Raw genomic sequence first — 19,302 nt, forward strand, 5'->3', positions numbered from 1 at the left:
TTCCACTCTTCACACACACTCCTCTTGTCCTCACGCAGACTCCACTTGTCCACTTTTCACGCACACTCTTCATGCACACTCTCTCTTGCGCACTCTTCTTGTGCACACTCACACACACTTTCCTCACACATTCTTCTGGCACACTTTTCTTGTGCACTCCTCATGCGTGCTCATCATGTACACTGTTCACACACACACACCCTCTTGCGGCGTCACACTTGTAACCCGGGACAACTTCATTAATTGTGCGGTGATTCACAGTCTCGTAATTAATCTGCCGGGTTTGGAAAGGTGACTCTTCTCTTCCTATTAAGATATACACACTCATGAGAGGGACACACACCAATGTTTGTTAAATCGCTTTTCAATTAGCCACCAATGAAAGAAAAACAGCTTGGAATTAAAATGTACTGTTCATAAATTTGCTAAAATGAGTTTGAACTATGATCGCGTGAAGGTAAAGATAGATTTGGATTCACAAATTGGCAGGACAGGTCAGTTAGTATTCCCTGTAGGGCTTTAAGCTTTCTTTAAGCTGGGCAATAGGGACATTTTTGTGGATATTTTTGGGACATTGGCTAAAATTCACTGCCAAAATCATACAAAAAAATTACAGTGATTGAAAATATTGATAAAACAATGTCCTATTTAAGTGTTTTAAATGGTTGTGTTTTGCAAGTTGTTGTGAACATGGGCAGAACAACCTCAGTTATTGAGAAAGACTGCTGCTTTATGGTAGCACTCCGCATCATAACTTTCTTTCATTTTGGTTCTCAGTGAATTAAAAAATCACACTTATTAATCATATCCTCTTGGACCTTGACGCTATAATTCTCACATTTTTCAAACTTGGTGCATTTGGAGCAATTTGGAAATTAAAGAAATATGAAAAATTAAAACTCGTGCCAGAGTGACTGATGAGGAGGCATAACTCTTCATCTGTCAACTTTCCACCTCCGCGCACCTCTCCAGATATCCCTCAGATTTTATACTGTTTGCATATGAGTGTAATTTATTGGAATCAAACATTTACAGCGGGGCTTGGTGCGCTGCCAGGGAGCCCATTAAGAGCATTGTAACAGAGGAGTGTGATCAAACAATACAATGTAATGATAGTTCTGTGAGTGAGAGAGGGAGGCCACAATGAGGTGATTATAGAAGCCGCTATTGTTCTATATCAACAGCAGGAGTTGAGCTGAGACGGTCTGCAGTAGCTATGGTGCATGGAATGTTCCACCGTCGGGCATTAAACATATCTATCTTGCACTTATTTCATTAGAGGTGTTTTTATTGCTCAAGATTACATACTGTGATTGCGGCCACTACAGATTTGAACCAGCTTGTCTTCATGGAGGTGTATAAGTTGGAACATTTATTTAGGCGAAACAGTAATGTTTCCATGGGGACAAGAAGGTGGTGCACCCTCCATCTGAAAAGTTACATAGTGCACATTTAAGATTAAAAAAAAAAAGTTAAAAATAAATATAAAGTGCGTCTGCAATTGCAAATTTATACTATATTGTTAAAATATTCAATAAAACACTTTTCTAGACTGAAATACACTGAAAAGTCTGAAAATATATTACTTTGCTTTATCATAAACTCAAAATTGTTAATATAATTGGGCATTAAGCATATTTTCGCCCTTAATGTGACTTATGCCCTTTTGATTCACAGCTAATTTATTTCAGGTTTAGCTAGTCCTGTTTTAGACCTTGTTCAATCTGGGTGGAAAAGCCAGATATTTATTGAGATGGAACTTTATTTGAGACATTTGAATACCGCAGCTGTACACAGTAATTACCAGTAGCACTTATAGTTGAACAAAAATGCTAAAACACTCTCTAGCAAACTTAAGACACTTTTCCTAAATCTACAAGGACGTTTAACCTGCTGCTGATGTCATGATTCCAGCTGAGATTGACAGGCGGTCCACAGATAGTCCACTCCATCAGAAAAAGACAGGGTCAGAGGAGGACACTTCTCTATCGGAGCCCATCTCAGTCTGTCCATTCAGGTTGTCCTTTATCGGATCGGAGCTTTCTGCAGCACGTCTCTCCCGGTAAAGTCTCAATGTCTGTCCCAGCGTCTAAAACTAAAGTGATCTGATCGAATAGAAACCAGGAGAGACAAAAGAGAGGCAAATGAAGTGGATGAACTCGTGTTGGAGATGTCAGCGATGGGTTGAAAGGAGTGAGTGATGGGTTTGTTTGGGGAAATTTTTCTTTTGGAGGCCTATATGCTGGTGGTGGTGAAGAGGAGGAGATAGAGAGGCTGAGGAGGCTGATGCTTCTACTGCTGAGTTAAGGGCTTATACAGTAGATCGAATGGCAGAAATAAAATGGGAGAGTGCATGTATTTGAATGAGGTAACTGCTTGAACATGTATGCATAAGTAAGCTGAACTATATGTATCAAATAAAATATTATGTGATTCTTGAACTATGTTAAATTCTGTTGCTTATTAGAACTAACCTTTTAAAATCAATAGTTGTCCAGATTCATAGAAAAATATACAAGACTTGAAGGTAATTGAACAAAAATGCTATTTTCTTTTTCAGTGTAATTAAAAACTGCGCTGCTTTTCAGATGGGAGGTATACTACCTAGTCAGAGTAGAAATACTAATGCTTTGCAAAGTTGTTCAAGGCATATGTTCAAAATATAATGTTCAATGTTCAGCATATAAAATATAAATAAATAAACATTTTTGGCAACGCAATAACATCTCCATGGAGACAAGCACCTACACTATACATGTTCAGTTCACATCGAGCACCTTTAAGCCCTTTCCCATAAACACATCCACATCATAAGCTTTACAGTGACACTGGCCTGACAGAGGAGGTCCAGGCTAAGTAAGCTCTGCGGAGGGTAACGCGTCATTTAGCTCCACTCAATAACACGCGCTCTGCCTCCCTCTGTATCGCCCGACACACCTGGTCACACCGCATGACTCCAACTGTCCTCCTGTATCACTGCTCTGGACCAGATCTTCTTTTGTCTTATGTTGGCCTAAACCAGATAGACTATCTTTACAGATGTTTGTTATCATGATTAATCACATGTTGCATGTAAAAGTTCTTTTAAAACTCCAATAGAGCTTGGACTCGTCTCTGTCGCACGCTCTGTACAGCAGGCTCCTTTCCTCATGTCCAGTGCAGACCTGCCCATTTGTGTTTATGTGCTGAGCAGAGAAAGAGAGGAAAAGGCAAACGCAGCGGCTCACAAACCAGAGCAGGGCTTTTTGAACCTGTGTTTTTGACTGATGTGACCTGCGTTAATGCATGACAAAATAAATAATAAATAATCGCAATTAATTATTTTTTGAGTTAACGCGATAAAATTCGTTAACGTGTCCAGCCCTAGCGTTCATGTAACGCTTTTGACAGCTATTGATTCCAATGGGGGCAGTTAAAGAAGCTCAGAAAAGTGAAGTTTGGATGGGAGTCGAGGTTGACAGTGAAGATGACGTCTGTGGAATGAGATGAAACTGAGAGGTCAAACAGAATGAAAAATTGGGTAATTGAAGTGGATGTGTTGTGGAAAATCAACTTTACTTATTTTACTATAATGGTGAATAATAGTGATATCATACTCCTGGAGCTAAAATACATTGTTTTGTTAATGCTTGTTGGTGGTGGGTGACAGTAGTGTTTTTGTCTGAATACCAAGAAATGTTATGTGTAGTATTCACATTATCTGTGTAAGTCCTTAGTCGTCCAGCCAGGCAGGTCCAAGAAGACTGAATCTCTCAACTGGACAAAGTTTCTAGAGTGAATAATTTTCACCCCTCCACGTACCTTCTTTAGTTCATGGCTAATCAGAGTAATAGATGCTAGATGACACATTAGGGTCATGCAAAATCTTCCTGACAAATCCATATTGATACCTCTGTATTTTTTTATACAGGAGGATACGATCTGGTTATCACACCCCGCGTCACATCTTGAGCCAGAACCAAACATTGTTTATTTATTTTAGTGACACACGTGAAACAAAGGAGCTCATAGGTCAGCCATCATTTACAATCTCAGTTTAGTGCTTCACTCATTGATTCTACAGAAATTTGCAATGTTTTTCTTTCCATTTCAGTTCAGCGACATTTTTTTCTTATGTTTTTCATCATGACCAGCCATATATATTTGCGACCAGACATGTCCCTGATTGGCTAATCCACCTATCATTCACACCCATTTGAATTCTGGGAGATTCACCGGTGACCAGACTCACATCTTCATAAAGTATTGAGGAAGTGTGTATTGTGGATCCCAGGCAAGCAAAACATAAGTGACATAATTCACACATTTCAAAGCCACAGCAGGATATATGTAAGGATCAAGAGGTGGGCACATTATTAATATTGTGAATATTGTTTTGAAAATATTACTTAAAAATTAAAAATGGCAAACAATCAAGACGATGACATGATCTCTGCACTTTTGTGAGTTCTTAGTTGGGGTGTAAGAAACAGACAAATGAGTAATGACTAATACATTTAAAGACATGCTCCAACACATTTCTATTGGAATGGCATAATATCTTGTCGGGATACTCCCAAATAAAGGGGTGTAAGGCTAATGGCTGGGTTATCTGCTATCTGGGTTGCGTGTATACATGTGTGTGTTAGGGTGACCTTGGCGTGGCCTGGACTGCAGAGGCCGTCAGCACAGTCAGTCTGTGTTCATCCAAGCGTTGTGCTGCAGATTAGCGCTCTTTATTACTGCCACCAACCAGCGGCCTGACAAATCCTCTTATTTCATTTCACCTCCGCACTCCCATTCTCTTCATTCTCCTTGGCCTTAGGTTTCCTTAAGGGCCATGTGCAGATTGTGTGGTGTCATGTTGGTTGGTGGACAGTAGGGGGAGAAATGTGGCAGGTTGAGAAAGCATAATTAGTGGATTTTAGTCAATCTGGGCTTTTTTGCTCCAGCTGCCTCTATTGTTTCATATTGTGCAAGTTAATCATTTTTATGCATCCTTTTCAGATATTTTGTGCTATGCATTACTATGTTAACACCTTAAGTCCCATTTATGCTCCATGTGCATGTCAGCGTCTTTTATGCTCTGAGTGTTATGCTCTGAGTGAGTGACAGGCCAGTTTAACCAATTACATTGGACTGTGATGTCTCAGAAGTATACCCATGATATATACCCTTTTGTCCCCTCTCACATGCAATGCAAATAAGACTCTAAGAATCATGGTAATTGTGCCATATTGCCTATACCCTATAATCTTCCACAGCAAGTTGAATCTGAGTGATGTTTGTTCACAGACACATGAGTATCCATCTTGTCCAGCTCACACTGTTACAATTGGGCAGGATTTTTGAAAACCATTTTAGAGGGAAGTCCCTTGTGCATCCTCAACTGTATTTAACAAAAGTTGGATTTCTTGACTTGTTTTTGTGACACTACATCTATTAGCTTAAAGTTTTTATCTGAACTCTCTGCCTTTTCTCAATCACTTTCAGTGAAAGCCATCCAAGACTGATAATGTATAGAACTCATTTCAGCGTACCACACTTTTTACTTTTTACCAGGTGTCCTGCACCAGTTGTTGTGACCCTGAGCATCAGCAGCCACACCTTCAAAGTTTTTGTCCCAGGGCAGTTGCTGTTCTGTTTACACCACCACGAGTGATAGAGATGTGAAGATATGATAATTATGACTTATGTTCAACATTAGACCAATGCTATTATTATTAGATACAATATACCTCCTCTGCATAGGGCCCAGTTAAACCCTTGTTGACACTCCTCTCCTCTTGTCCTGAACACTGGAGCAGTTCAACACTTCTTCTTCCCTCTCTCCTCACACCTCCACTTCCCTGTCCCTTCCCAGTCTCCTCTTCCTCTTTGTCTCCCTCTCTCTTCCCTCTTTTCCTCCCTCTCTCTCTCCCTCTCTCTTACCTCCTCCCTCTCTGTACAGTGTGATGAATCTGCAGACAGGGGCTAATAATTGTACTTCAGCCCAAGTGCTCATTTTTCTTTGTGTTTGAAAGCTGTGACAGGCAGGCGCTCCCTCCCCCTTCCCCCTCTCCTCTTTTCTCTCTCTCTCTTACACAATGGGAGGGTAGAATAACTCAGAGGTTTACAAGGTCATGCTGTCTCGCGGTGAGGACGCGCTGGGGACGAAGAGTTCCTCCAAGGTGTCGTACAGGAGGTTCAATAAAAAACATAAAGTTATGGATAGAAGGGGCCGACTCTGCAGGGGCGTATAAGTGCGCCTGATGGTGAACATGCTCACTCAATCAGGAAGGAGACTGCAGGCCAAATCTCATCATTGTATACGTCTAACAGTGACAAGGAGATGGAGAGAAAGGGTTTGGTTTGGGAAACTTGAGAAGCACTTGTCAAAATTTTAAAAGGTGCTCTTTTAGGGCTTGTTTTTACTTTATTTTAAATTCTCTTTACCTGATTTTTCCCAAGCCTTTGAGCAGAATGTGTCTTGTCCCAGTTCAGATGTATTGTATATGCAACTATCTAGGTCAAAATAAGTCTGCTGGGTGCTGTTGTTAGCTTTACAGTGACAATAAAACTCCACTTTGGTCTCTGAGAGTTGTGAAAAGTGCTTATAAACTAACAAAAGAATACTTGGGATGCTCAGAATGCATAATGTATGTGAGGAATAACTTTGGACCACTGCAAACAATTTAAAACAAACTAGTTCTGTTTTTCATGTTTTTGAGACAATAAGGAACAGCATCAGTAATTGAAACTATTGTAAAGGTGTACTGTGTAACTTTTTTGGAAGGGGGGTCAATCAGTTGGAGACAAGGAGGTGTCATCACAAGGCCAAGTGGATCTATTTTGAGGGAAAAAAATGTCTTTAATTTATTCAAGACATTATTTTAATTCCAAATATTCCAGGCAAAACAACAAACGTGTCAAAACCTTCATCCTGTAAAGTTACATAGTACAACTTGAATATGTATGGAGTATAAGTGAAAGAAATGTATTACTGATTTCTTGCAAAATAAAAGAGTTACTGGGGCACTAAGGAATGAAGCAGTCTAAAAACAATAGCTGGTCTTTTTGCTGAGTTGATCAAAATGCGGCTATAAAGTGACTAGAGCCAGAATGAGGAATTAGAAGGCCTATACTAAAAAAAAAAAAAAACTTTAGATATGACAATGACATGCTTTTATAGAAGAAAATGTACACATTCCACTTTGAAAATATTGCTATAAGAATTGTACCTTGAGGTAAAAAAAAAAAAAAAAAAAAGCTCTTTGCAATGCACAGTTGTCCACACTTTCCCCAAGCTATTCTGGGGACTCTGATGCAACAGCAGCAGGCTGTGTACTCACAGCACCTGTACATTTAGAACTAGACATGAGTGTTGTGATCAGTGTCTCAACCCACATAAACAATACATGTTTAAAGACCTAGAGTGCCCACTTCAGGTTACTTCTATAGTCCTGTCTTTAGCTATCTCATACAGCTGGTAGGTGTAGCTATTGCACATGTCTAACAGCAATAGTCACACCTACTACCATGTGCTTGGAAGAGATCTGACCTGCTTACCATCCGATTGGTGGGAGAATGCTTAACCCACTGTTACACTATTTCCCCATTTATTATTTTATCCATGTAAGATTACTTATGTTGTTTTTTTTAGGCTGATTGTTGAAAGGTACTGTACTTTACTTTTACTCTAAAATGAATTTGTTCTGTTTTTCTCCTTTGGCTTGACCGTCCTTCACTAGCATTCTTATTAACTATGATCCAGTTAGAGGGTAGTTTACCATCACCAATGCTACCAACAACTACCTGGTTCGCAGACAATAACAACACTTTAGAATTAGATGCAGACAGCACAAATCTGGTCTCGTTTGAAGAGCTGTTTTTTACAACATATATATGCACTGGAGCCAGACACAATTTCTAAGTTTCAGGGACTATTGAATAATTTCTTGTATTTAATTCTTCTCTCTGAGGCACCTTGGTTCTTACATGGATTGGGCGCTAGAAAAAAATATATAAAATTGCAATTTGAGTGCCTCTAAATTAATGAAACACACATGCAAATTGAAACCAAGTGAAAACTATATTGTTATATCCCAGTGGGAGAACAAATTACATTTAAAATCATTGAAATCCATCCTTAATTGAGACATGCCATTTATTTCTATATTAAAATGCTGTAATTATATCCAATAGAGTCTGGGGGAAATATTACATCATTTCAAATCGTTCTTTGTACAATTCTGCATGGCGTATTAACTTAATGCTCCGTGCACAACAGCGACTGCAAGCCAAGCACAAGAGCACATATTGAAAGAAAATAGCATTTCCATTGACTGCCAGTACTTTATGAAAATTGATCAGCAGTTTTTAATCACGATGTCATCCTCAGCGGGCTCACATCTCGGGGGGGGGTGGTACCTGCACGGGCCTGGCGTAGCAGTTAAGATGGTAAATTCCCTCCTGGTTGATTGTTATTGAGTAGGCCGAGTCTGCAGAGAGAGCTTGGAACATTGATTGTGATCATTAAATATATCCGGGCGAAATGGCAACATGGCATTCCCTCCGTCAATGTGCGCACTGAACAAAGCCACAATCAAATCAATTTACTCATAATTATTCCACGAGAGGAGAGATTTATCACGGTCAATTGTAAACAAATGAAAATAAAATCAGCAGAGGGAGAAATAACTTGTAAATAGCGCTAATTGAAATATCGGGTATTTGCTTTGCGCTCGTATGACTTTGTTGGTAGGTGTTTTTTGTTGTTTTTTTTTTCTGCAGGAGACAGAGGGGTGGGCGAAGGCTTCCAGGATAAAAACCAAGGGGTCAGGAGATCAAGGTCCTGCCGGTGCTCGGAGGATGTGTAGCGCATTGATTAGCTATCAGATGATTCCGATAAAGCCTGATCAATGGGACTTTGTTTGCGAGCCAGACGGGACCCTCCCCTCCAGACACACCCACTGCAGTAGCACACAGCACACCAGGCGAGAAGGAAGGGGGGGTAGGGGGAGATGGGTAGGTGTATCGGGTCCAGGATAGAAGGAAGCTATGGTCAGACGCGATGGAGTCGGCTGGAGGGACAGGATATAGGGTCTGGTGGTAGTCACACTAGTCCTGGTTTGGGCCTGGTCTGGTCCCAATTTAGTCCTGTTGTAGACTTGGTTTGGTCCTGTTGTAATCCTGGAAAAGTCGTGGTCTAGTCTAGGGTTGAGATACTTATTGATACTAAAACTAAATACTCATATAAGCAGTCAGAGTTCGAAATAAAGAGTTAATTTCTTTATTATCGAAATCAAGTTTAAAATTTTAATATCGTGCCAACACTAGTCTAGTCCAAGTTTATCCTTCTGTGTTTAGCATTGCCGTTTTGCTAGTTACTTCATATAAAGTTCTTTTGCACATTTAAACATGCTGTTGCCTTCACAGGGGATTAGCGTCAGTACATATGCTATTCTTTGTCCTGGCCTTAATGTTGCAAGTTCAATTCCCAGCTCTGACAATTTAGTGAATGTCTCCCCTGTTCTTCAACCCCACTGCTTGCTTTACTGTCTGGTCAAATAATACTTATGGGTAAAAAGTATGTGTAAATAAAAAAAGAGTATAATTTTCATGAAAGGGTGGCATGGTGGCATATGTTCGTTGGTACTTTGGCCTCTTAACAAGAAGCTTTCCAGATTTAGTTTTCAGAATGTGTATTTTTCCTCCCAAGTGAATGATACAAAACAGGTATTATTTAATGAAGAGTAAATGATAAGGGTCTGTAGCTGGTGGTTAATGAGCTTAGTTTAGTTCTGATGTAGCCTTGATTTGATCCCATTCTCGTTTTAGTTTAGTACTGGTTTAGACTAGGTTTAATTCCAGGTTTAGCCCCATTTTTGACTTTTTTTGTGTTCAGTGGTGATTTGTTAAAGAAGTTTATCTGTCCTTACTGCTTTCTTTTCTTTCCTGAAAGCCAAAAAGTGCATTCATACGAGTTTTTCCTCTAAGATTAAGATCAGCATAAGCCTTAATTTTTAGTGTACCAAAAATGATGTATGAAATAAGTTCTGATTTTTGCTTAATCACTGTACAAATTGAAAGTTGGCTGTGACTTTTTGGGCCCTTTTCCAAGAGACAATTTGGACCCCTGATTTAGGAGTAAATGAAGCGATTACAATCTGTGTTAGAAAGCCTGAGAGAGAGGCGCGAGAGTGAACGGGATAAACTTAGTAAACCAACACACAGCTGTGGAGTCTCTATAAATAACAGCTTCTCTCTCTCCAGTGTGACAGTCCAGTGTGGAACAGACCAAAGCACAGGTTAGAATTGGACAAAGGTAGTACAGCGATAGTAACTTGATCAACTTGCGAGCTGCTGTTGTTGGCCTTATTTACACTGCTTCCGTGCTCCATAAGACTTTACACTATAAAAATACTACAAACGTATGTTTTTCCAATCCATATTTTCTATAAATATATATTATGCCTTACTGCTGCCCCTGAGCCATACATAGACTCCAAACTATGCCATGTGTGGAGAGATCAATGAACAACCAATTTTGCTGTAAATAAACTGTATGAAGATGTTCTGAAGCAGCATCTCTTTAGCTTCATCTTCGTCATATTCATTTAAAAATCTCATATTGATGGACCTTTCGCGATCTAAACAACAAAGTTTTAGCTCTATATTGTGTTTTATGCATTAAAAGACATTCTATCATTATGTATTCGTACATTATTATTACATGATTCATTCTCATTGTTTTACTTGGTTCTTAAATGTTTTGTTGATGCAGTTATTTTCAATGCATTGCACCTTTTTATCAGGACATAGTAGTTCCTGGTTGGCTATGTAATACTAGCAGTTTTATTATTTTACACTGTTTAGACTATTACGTATGGCATCATTAACCAAAGCCTAACATAGACTCATTGATTCAGCACCATGGACAGAGATCTGACATTATTTTTACACATTACTCTATAGCCTTCCGATGTTGTTTTGACTCTTTTTTTTATTATGTTCTGCACTTGTTTTGTCCCTCCTGCTCCCTGACCTGAGCACATGTGGCCTCCCTGTGCTGTACCCGGTCTATCAGCTCCTGGTGTGAGGTGTGAGAAGGGACAGTGATAAGGCACCTGGACTGTCAGATTATGAGGCTGTATCAGTGGAGACAGGAGGAGTTGAAGTGAACAAAGCATGGCAGCGTTCCCACTCACTGTACGGAGGTCCCACCTGCACGGGGACAGCAGCACACGTGAGAGCTGCTCCAGGGGTCACAGACCAGGGAGAGGGTGCATGACAAGAGGGGGGTAACACGTGGCCAGTTTGAATGGACTTTTCTGAAATCAGCTAATACACTTTATGGTGCAAATAATGTACTGTAATAGGCCTGGGCGATATGGTGATTAGTGTGTCATTCTAAAGATATTCAGGAAAAGTTCATTTCCGTCCTGTGAATGTGACTTTTTTAATTTCAATACTTACTATTTATTTAGAATTTAGATTTTTAACCAAATAAAGATCAAAATGTGGTGATTGAAGGCTAAAGATATTTATGAAGTGAAGTGTATTAAATGACGAAAATCAGAAATTGCTTATTCTTTTTTTGACATTTTGACTTAATAATGCTGCTGTCATTATAAAAAGGTCTTTAGAAGTGTTAGAAGCTGTACAGTTCAGATAACGATTAGCAAAATATTCCTGTGCTCTAGTTTACAGTGTCTGTGTTGTGGTGGTTATAGCAGAGGGCAGGGGGCTCTGATCAGTGCAGCTTTTATTTGTGGTGAGGTGGCCAAAATAGACTAAGTGAAAGGAAGTGATTAGACATGCTTGGTGTGTCAGTTTTCTTCTCAAAACATTTGAGTTGTCTAGTTTAGTGCATATGATACTCAATGCGGTGCTTTCTGTAGGGGACAGTAAATGTACTGACCTGTAGGCATAATGCAGGAAATACATTAAAACCCTAGACTTTTTGTAGAGTTTGCATTGTTTACTTGTGTCAGGGTAGGTTTCCCCTAGCACTAAAATGATATGTAACTGTAAAAGAGATTTTGAATCTAAAAAGGAGTTTCTCAGTTACAGTGGAAACATTTTTGAAGAAATGCTATTAGTTTCATGATTACAAGTAGTTTACCATTAAGTAATGGTAACTGAGTGGAGTGGAGTGAGCAATATTCTTTTGTTTAGACCTATTTTTGAAAGAAAACTCAAGTCACTAAACTTTGTGCAAAATATTTTTATTAAACAATTCTCCATTTGTGTCTCCACAGATTTCACCAGAACCTCCACCCGCGGCACCCGGACTGCCACAAAGCACAATCCCACTGCAAGCGTCAGGGAGACCCAACCTTCACACTCATACCACTAACAATGGACTGACCACGGATTCCTCTACATCTGTCAAAATGGACACTCTTACCTCTTACTTCAAGTGTAAATGAATCCATAGAAACATAACAAACACAAACTGATGTCCACGCCCCTGTGTGATTTTGTAAATATTGTACAGAGAAGACATAGGGACCTTGCAAAGAGTTGTTCAACATATTGCAGAATTCTGTACATAGACTTAAAAATCATACCTTTAGTGTTTCTATATCCACCATTAGTAATCTTTATTTATTATGTGCTGAGAATAATTTTGCAAAATATGGCCCAAGCATTTTTCAGTATTGAAGAAATTAGCAAAGTAGGCTATCGCTAAGGGAACACATCATATACAGTGCACTAAATCAGATGCATATGTTAGCTGGACAAATCATTTATTTAAAGCAACACTATGTAACTGAGATGTTAAGTTTAATTAATTCATTTTAAAATTCCCAGACATAAAAGGGTCAGTAGCTTAATTAGATACAGCTGGATTCTATGCTAATGTCATGTTAGCGTGTCAGGGATTGCTAACAATAGGGTATTTTAGCTGTAGTAATTAAAACATAAATTAGTCCTGTATTTTAAAGGAAAGTTATAAGCCTCAGTTTTAAAGCACGTCGCCAAATATATTCTTCCCAAGCATAATTTTCATGTTTTAATATAATCCAAATATAAATTAATTTTGCAGGCTTCAAGTTAAAATTTTTAGAACATAGCTTAAAATATGTGAATGAGTTTACATGTCTATAAAAGTTAAGTAGTGTTGCTTTAAATACAACTTAATAGGAATGAAAAGACTGAAAGTTACAAAATACCTCCCCTGATTTGGTACTAACATTCTATCCCCTCCACTGTAAAGTACCACCTCCTTTGTAGACGCCTTGTATTATAGAGTGTTACCCATCCACACATAGACTTCCCCCAGTCTTTAGTTTAGCCTTATGGTCCCCTCACAGAGCCTGCACCCCCCCGCACCGCTCCGACACCAGCCTCTCGCTCAGCTCCCATAGGCTGGCCGCACTCCCGTCGTCCTGGGCCTGGAGAGAGGGTAGGCACCGGAAGCAGTTGTTGAAGTACATACCCCCCAGGCCCTCCAGCTCCGGGGCCACTGCGCAGTACACGGTGGTGGCTGCTCCCTGTTGCTGTAAGGACACAAAGAGACAAGAAGATGGAGAGGTTAGTGATCGAGGAGGCAAGGATCTAGGAGACAAGGGAGTATAGTGAGTTACCAAGGAGGCAAGGGACTAGGAGGCAAGTAACAGACAAAGTATATGTCACCAAGGAAGCAAGGAGGACCGCTAACACACTGAGCGACTATGGAAGGAAGGAACTACGAACACATCAAGAACGGGACCAAGGAACTAGGAGCCGAGGGACTACTGACACACCAAGAACGCGACTAAGGAAGCGAGGAACTACTGACACACGGACAAGTGGACTACGGTTCTGTCCAGAGAGGTCTTGTCCTCAGCCACTCCGAGGACAGACTGAGAGGACAGGGACACGAGAGACCAGAGCTGTCCCCATCGGCACAGCTGCTCAATACTGTACATATATTTATATAACAGTATATTTATTTATTTGTCTACTGGACTATAATGGGACCATGTCAAAGCAGAGAGCAGGACACCAGCGGCAGTCTGGATGGGAATCGCCAGGACAACCTCAGCTTTTCAATGTGTCTATAGTAATGTGTATATTTTGTGTTTATGGGTTGTCCAAGTGTGCTATGGAAAATCTGTTCACAGCTTATGTAAAAAGTAAGAAACACATTTAAACAGGCTGCATAAATTTAAACATTTCATTATGATTAAGCAAAACACATTTCATTCAGCATACGTGTCTTTTAAGGTGTACAATCAGGTGCTGCACAGTATATTGCTAAATAATCGGTTTTGCAAAATTTGTTAATGCAATAATCAGTAATGAAATAGATACATCGCAGTGACAAAGTTTTTTCTTTACCTGACAGAAATTCACGATTCACTGTTTTTGAAAAAATTAAAATGGCAGTTTTTTGTTTTAGCCATTTTTTGGTCTTGGTTTAGTTAGTGTCAAGTTTTGTTTTTTTGTTTTTTGACAGAGACTTAAATAAATGTATAAGCTTTAACTTCACTGCGTAGGTCTAGTTTAGTCTCATACATTGTAACGTAGACTATGTATTATATAGTGCACCTTTAAACTGGCGTCTTAATTTGAGCACCATTCAGCCGACTCTCGAAGCAGGCAGATTGTCACAGGGACAGATAATAATTTGATGTCATATTGTCGTATGATCTGAGGAGTGATGTGACAATGTGTTAGGGCTGCAGAAAAAGAGAAAAAAAACAAAGTAATAAAGTAAAAATGTCGATTTAGATTTAGTTTCTTTACACAAAGCATGGATACATTAAATTATCCAAAAATAATACCTGGATTAATTCAAATTTAAGTAAAACAAAATCTAGATGTACTAACTAAAGCATCAGATGAAAAAGCTTAAAATTTGCTGAAATATATTGGTTGACCATTTGCTTTTGTGTGCTTGGCCTGTAACGTGAAACTTCCATTACTTCTCATAGTTGTGTTTTGCTTAATGGGCATCAGACACGGAAATTATAAAACATGTTAATAGCTTACAGTTAAATTAAGTTGAAAAAAATGTGTTTCTAACTTGTAAAGCTCAACCCGTGTAATTAACAGGATAACACCACAGAACACATGTCAAAACCTGCTCGCACTCATTCTCAATAAGTCATTACATATTTAACTCTTCGCCGGTGTAAAATCCACTCCTTCAACACTAGAAATGACTGTGTTTGCTGTCATCTCACTTGGACACAACCTGCTCCGTTCTACACGCCTGCCCTGTCACTTTGTAATTAGCCTGGATGTTCTCAGAAAAGAGAGGGAGAGTTTAAAGAGCAGCAAAATAAACATGTCATATAGAATTACACACATAACCAGCTCGCTCAGACACGGAGCTTTCAAGTGCTCAAAGCTCCTGCCATAGCTTCCCTTACAATCTGGTATAGTGAGGCTCAATGGAAGAGACGAGGCAGGAATTATTTTGTTTGAAAATTGCTATTCAAATTTGTTCCATTTCAAAAAGACTCAATTTACAGAGGATATTTTAATATTTGAGAGGAGATTGAAAAATTACCAGCAAAAAAACAAAACAAATCAACTTCATAGGTCTAAATTACAGGGTTTCCAGACGAGTTTCAGGATTAGATTAGCTTCTTTTTTTTCAAGATTTCACAGTGCAAATTTTTAAATGTCCAAGACTGAAATTGTACCTGCATAACTAATACAAGAATCACATGCATTTCAGAATATGTTTGGAAGGAGCTAAACTACAGGTTTTTTAGACCCTGTGGAAATGGGATATCATTTTCTCCGAACAAATTATATTGGCTAAATAATTGCAGCTTTTGCGTTTTGCTAATTGCAGCCATTCCAATTCTGATAGAGATTTCGAGCATTCAGTTGTAAAGAACCAAGGACAGGGTTAGAAACATTGATCTAACTGGCACATATATAGTCAATCGCCTACATATATGCATAACGAACCACATGTAACACCGACTGAACTGTTTCCTGGAGCAGATGTGAAACAAAATACACAAGAAATGCAAATGCAGAGATTTGTGGAAATGTTTACGAGTTAAGTTGTGCCAGTAGTCCTCCAGTGCGCGGTATGGCTAGTGTAGCAGAGGCAGATTGAGCACGTTTGAAGTCGTGTGGTGATGAGAGAGAGGCTAGCTAACAGCCACATGAAACGCCCATGTCCCCGCCTGTCTCTTACCTGCCCCTCTGCTGATAAGTCCATGTCAAAGCTCTATCAAAGACGACCAAATGCCAACCCAGTGTCTCCGGCTCTGAGCTTCACAGGCGGGCTAGCTCCAGTCATCTCGCCCGGCGCACAGGCCATCTTGATTTAGCTGGGCTCAAATGTTGGACCCTCTGAAGATTTCTGACTCCGCGGCGCCCCCTTGAACTCGGTTGACTTTCTGAACGGTTTGTTAGCGGCTAGTGCGGTTCAAATGAGTAGGAAATACTTTCAAGGTGTAATCCAGACGCATGGACTGAGATCAGTTTGTGTGTTTCTTATTAGTATGAATTTAGCTACTCAGCCGGTATTTCTTATGACGCTCGCTTGAATTTAGAAACATGGTTTAAAGGTGCACTATGGAACTTTTCTGGTGGAGGGTCTTGTGTGGGATGTTATTGCTTTGCCTGGAATGTTTCACTGTATGGCATTTAACATATCCATCTTGTATTTGTTTAAAATGCATTTTTACTGTAACCAGGCTCTCCACAGATCTAACCTGTAGCTTAGTTTGGAGGTATCACCTGCTTGTCTCCATGGAGATAACAATAGATTAATGTCATACTGTGGTGAATTCAGACAAGCATGTGACTTACCTTCACCAGAAAAGCTGCATTGTGCACTTTTAAGATACAGCCTAAATTGTAGTCACAGTATCATATTTATTTGTTTGCTCTTGACGCCTTTTCAAGGACAATCAGCGTCCATAAAATGCAGTACATGCTCAGCGACACAACAGCAGTATGTACTTAAACGAGGTTCCAACCATAGACCACCCAGTTGGTAGGCAAGTGCTTTACCACTGCGTTAACTTCCCACAAATGCCTACACAAAGAAATAAGTGTACTATAAAAAGATCGCTGTTGATGTTAAAAATGACATGTTACATAGTTTATTATTGACTATTCAAAATTTAACCAATCTTGTACTAATCATTTTCCCAGACTAATTACAGTGGCTCATCAGCTTGTACGGGAAGCGTAAATGGAAAAGAAGTCTGAATGAGATGGAATATTTTGGAAAATTCAGAGCAATATCAAATGAAGGAGCAAAAACAGGCTAATTATGTGATGCACACCACAGTCACACACATCCATACGTGCATGAGCATGTGTCCGCACACACGACACTGAAGACAATCTGACTAAAACAAAGACTTCCACATGTGCGAATATAGGCCTACAGTCTGTAATATAACATCATGGTGAATTTTGTTGTGCGTCTTCTGCAACTTGTGACTCATGACATTGTTGTACATCTATGCTAATGCTAACTAACATCTGTAATATGTTGAGCTGTTTGGAACTGTTCACCCGAGCCACGCATATATATATGAAGCAATGACGATACAGTATGCACATGATCAGCTATGGCAATACAAAGGTTTCAACTTGGACTTATGTTTTCAAAATTCAAAAAGTACTGCAAAAATATATATTTTGATTAGTTAAAAATATCTTGAATATTACTCTTTTTCCTCTGGCTTTAAAATATTTGTTTACTGGGGTACAACCTTTACAGCAATACACACATTTTAATAGTGGTGATTTTTAAGGGACCTTATGTTTGACAAAGTATTTTGAAGTCATTCTTTTCTAATTAAAGCAAAATTACAGTTATCGATTAGAAGAATAGCATTTAAAAGGACTAAAAAAATCTCAAACCACTGTTGGATAGTTTTGCCGATTATAAAAAATGTATTATTTTTTCTAAACTGTCTCAAAACAAGTGAAATTTGTCAAAACTTGTCAAAGTACACAGCATAAGATACATGTATTCCATAACTAATGCAGATATTTTTTGCAGTGCATTATAGCAATATGGCAGACCAAAGGAAAAATCTACACCAATGGATGATCAGTCTATTACGGCACCACACCTCTAGTTTCTTCCCAATCGTTTTGCAATAAAAATATCCCCAGTCTTCCTGTTCAGACACCTGAGGACCTCATGGACTCTTGACACAATGGTCCTTGTACAGAACTGCGCAATAATCTGTTGTTTAAAAAGCGTATCAAAAGCAAAAAGGGTTAAAGATGTGACGTTGTGCTCTTTTGCTGTGTTCTGTTTCGTGTTTTCATCAGCTATAGGTTTTCTGACCCTGTGCATGTGACCCCAAACATGTGTAACATTCACCTTTGACCCGGTTGTAAATAAACCCACTGTAGAGCTGCTGTTTTTGGCCCATCCCTGTATATAAGCATTGTAAATATGAAAAAACACCTATGCATGCGGAAAAACAAAATAGCAATTCTTTCAGGTACTTTTATAACCTCAAGTTCTCATATGGCATGCACTTCAAAATAATCCTATAAAAAGTAGAAAAAAAGGAAAAACTAAAAATGAGTTGATGCTATCGTCAGGCAATCCCCTCTCTTGGACAGTGTTGTGGAGTGGTCCTGTGTCCTTCCTGTGGGTGCTCCTTTTGCCTGTCCGTGTTTCTGCGCACCATCCGTGTCAGTGTGCTCAGTTTGTGCAGCTCCAGTGAGGGCTGAGGCATGGAGGCCACACGCCGCCATACTGCTGTGCAAAAGCTTTGTGCTCATGAGGTTTTCTGTCATTTCGGGTTTGTTTGGTTCAAATTTTTGGAAGCCATTAGAGAGAAGGTTTAGAAACATTGGTCAATCTTTGGCATTTAAAACAGCAAATGTTTGGATATATTTTAATTAATATTACAAGTCTAGTACTTTTACACTTACAATAGTGTAAACGTCCTGAAAATGTAACTGGAAAATCTGTATTTTTGTTGCTGCTCAATCAGAACATATCATAGAGTATTTGTTTCCTGTAATTGTAACTAAACATTTACACTGGTTTCACATAGTGACCGTGCAGTTGTGCCTCAGCCCTCTGTCCAGTCGTGGATCCTCACAGTGGGACTCCAAAGGGTTTGTAATTCTGTTTCAGGAATGTTTTTATTTCCACCTGTGATGTTTCAAATAGATGGAGGTGTCTGATTTTTAATCTGTGATGAAGATATTTTACATTTAATAAATAAGCAGTGAAACATAAGCCTTATGTCTCAGTGTGGTGTTGAGCCTCTGGGGCTGACAGCTCAGCTGAGCGTGCCTGGCCCAGCTGTACAGGGAATCCTGGGTAACGCGGTCCTCTCACAGATAAACAAGCTGTCTCTCTATTCAGCCTGACCAGTGGACCAGGAGCAGGGG

General features: G+C 39.4%; 2 protein-coding genes across 2 annotated transcripts in view; one reads left to right on the forward strand and one right to left on the reverse strand.

Annotated features, from left to right (window-relative positions):
* mafb (MAF bZIP transcription factor b) overlaps positions 1–12,359 on the forward strand; it is a 64,248-nt gene extending 51,889 nt beyond the window's left edge. Inside the window, exon 3 of the mRNA XM_033968073.2 lies at positions 12,222–12,359. The gene's annotated coding sequence lies outside the window, so the exon portion shown is untranslated. The remainder of the gene's footprint in view (positions 1–12,221) is intronic.
* The window catches only part of wwox (WW domain containing oxidoreductase), a 186,049-nt gene continuing 178,922 nt past the window's right edge, over positions 12,176–19,302 (reverse strand). The window contains exon 9 of the mRNA XM_033968085.2: positions 12,176–13,466. Within this exon, the coding sequence (XP_033823976.1) occupies positions 13,275–13,466 (192 nt within the window). The 3' untranslated portion in view covers positions 12,176–13,274. The remainder of the gene's footprint in view (positions 13,467–19,302) is intronic.

Source organism: Periophthalmus magnuspinnatus, chromosome 6 (assembly GCF_009829125.3).
Source record: "Periophthalmus magnuspinnatus isolate fPerMag1 chromosome 6, fPerMag1.2.pri, whole genome shotgun sequence".
Classification (NCBI taxonomy): Eukaryota; Metazoa; Chordata; class Actinopteri; order Gobiiformes; family Gobiidae; genus Periophthalmus; species Periophthalmus magnuspinnatus.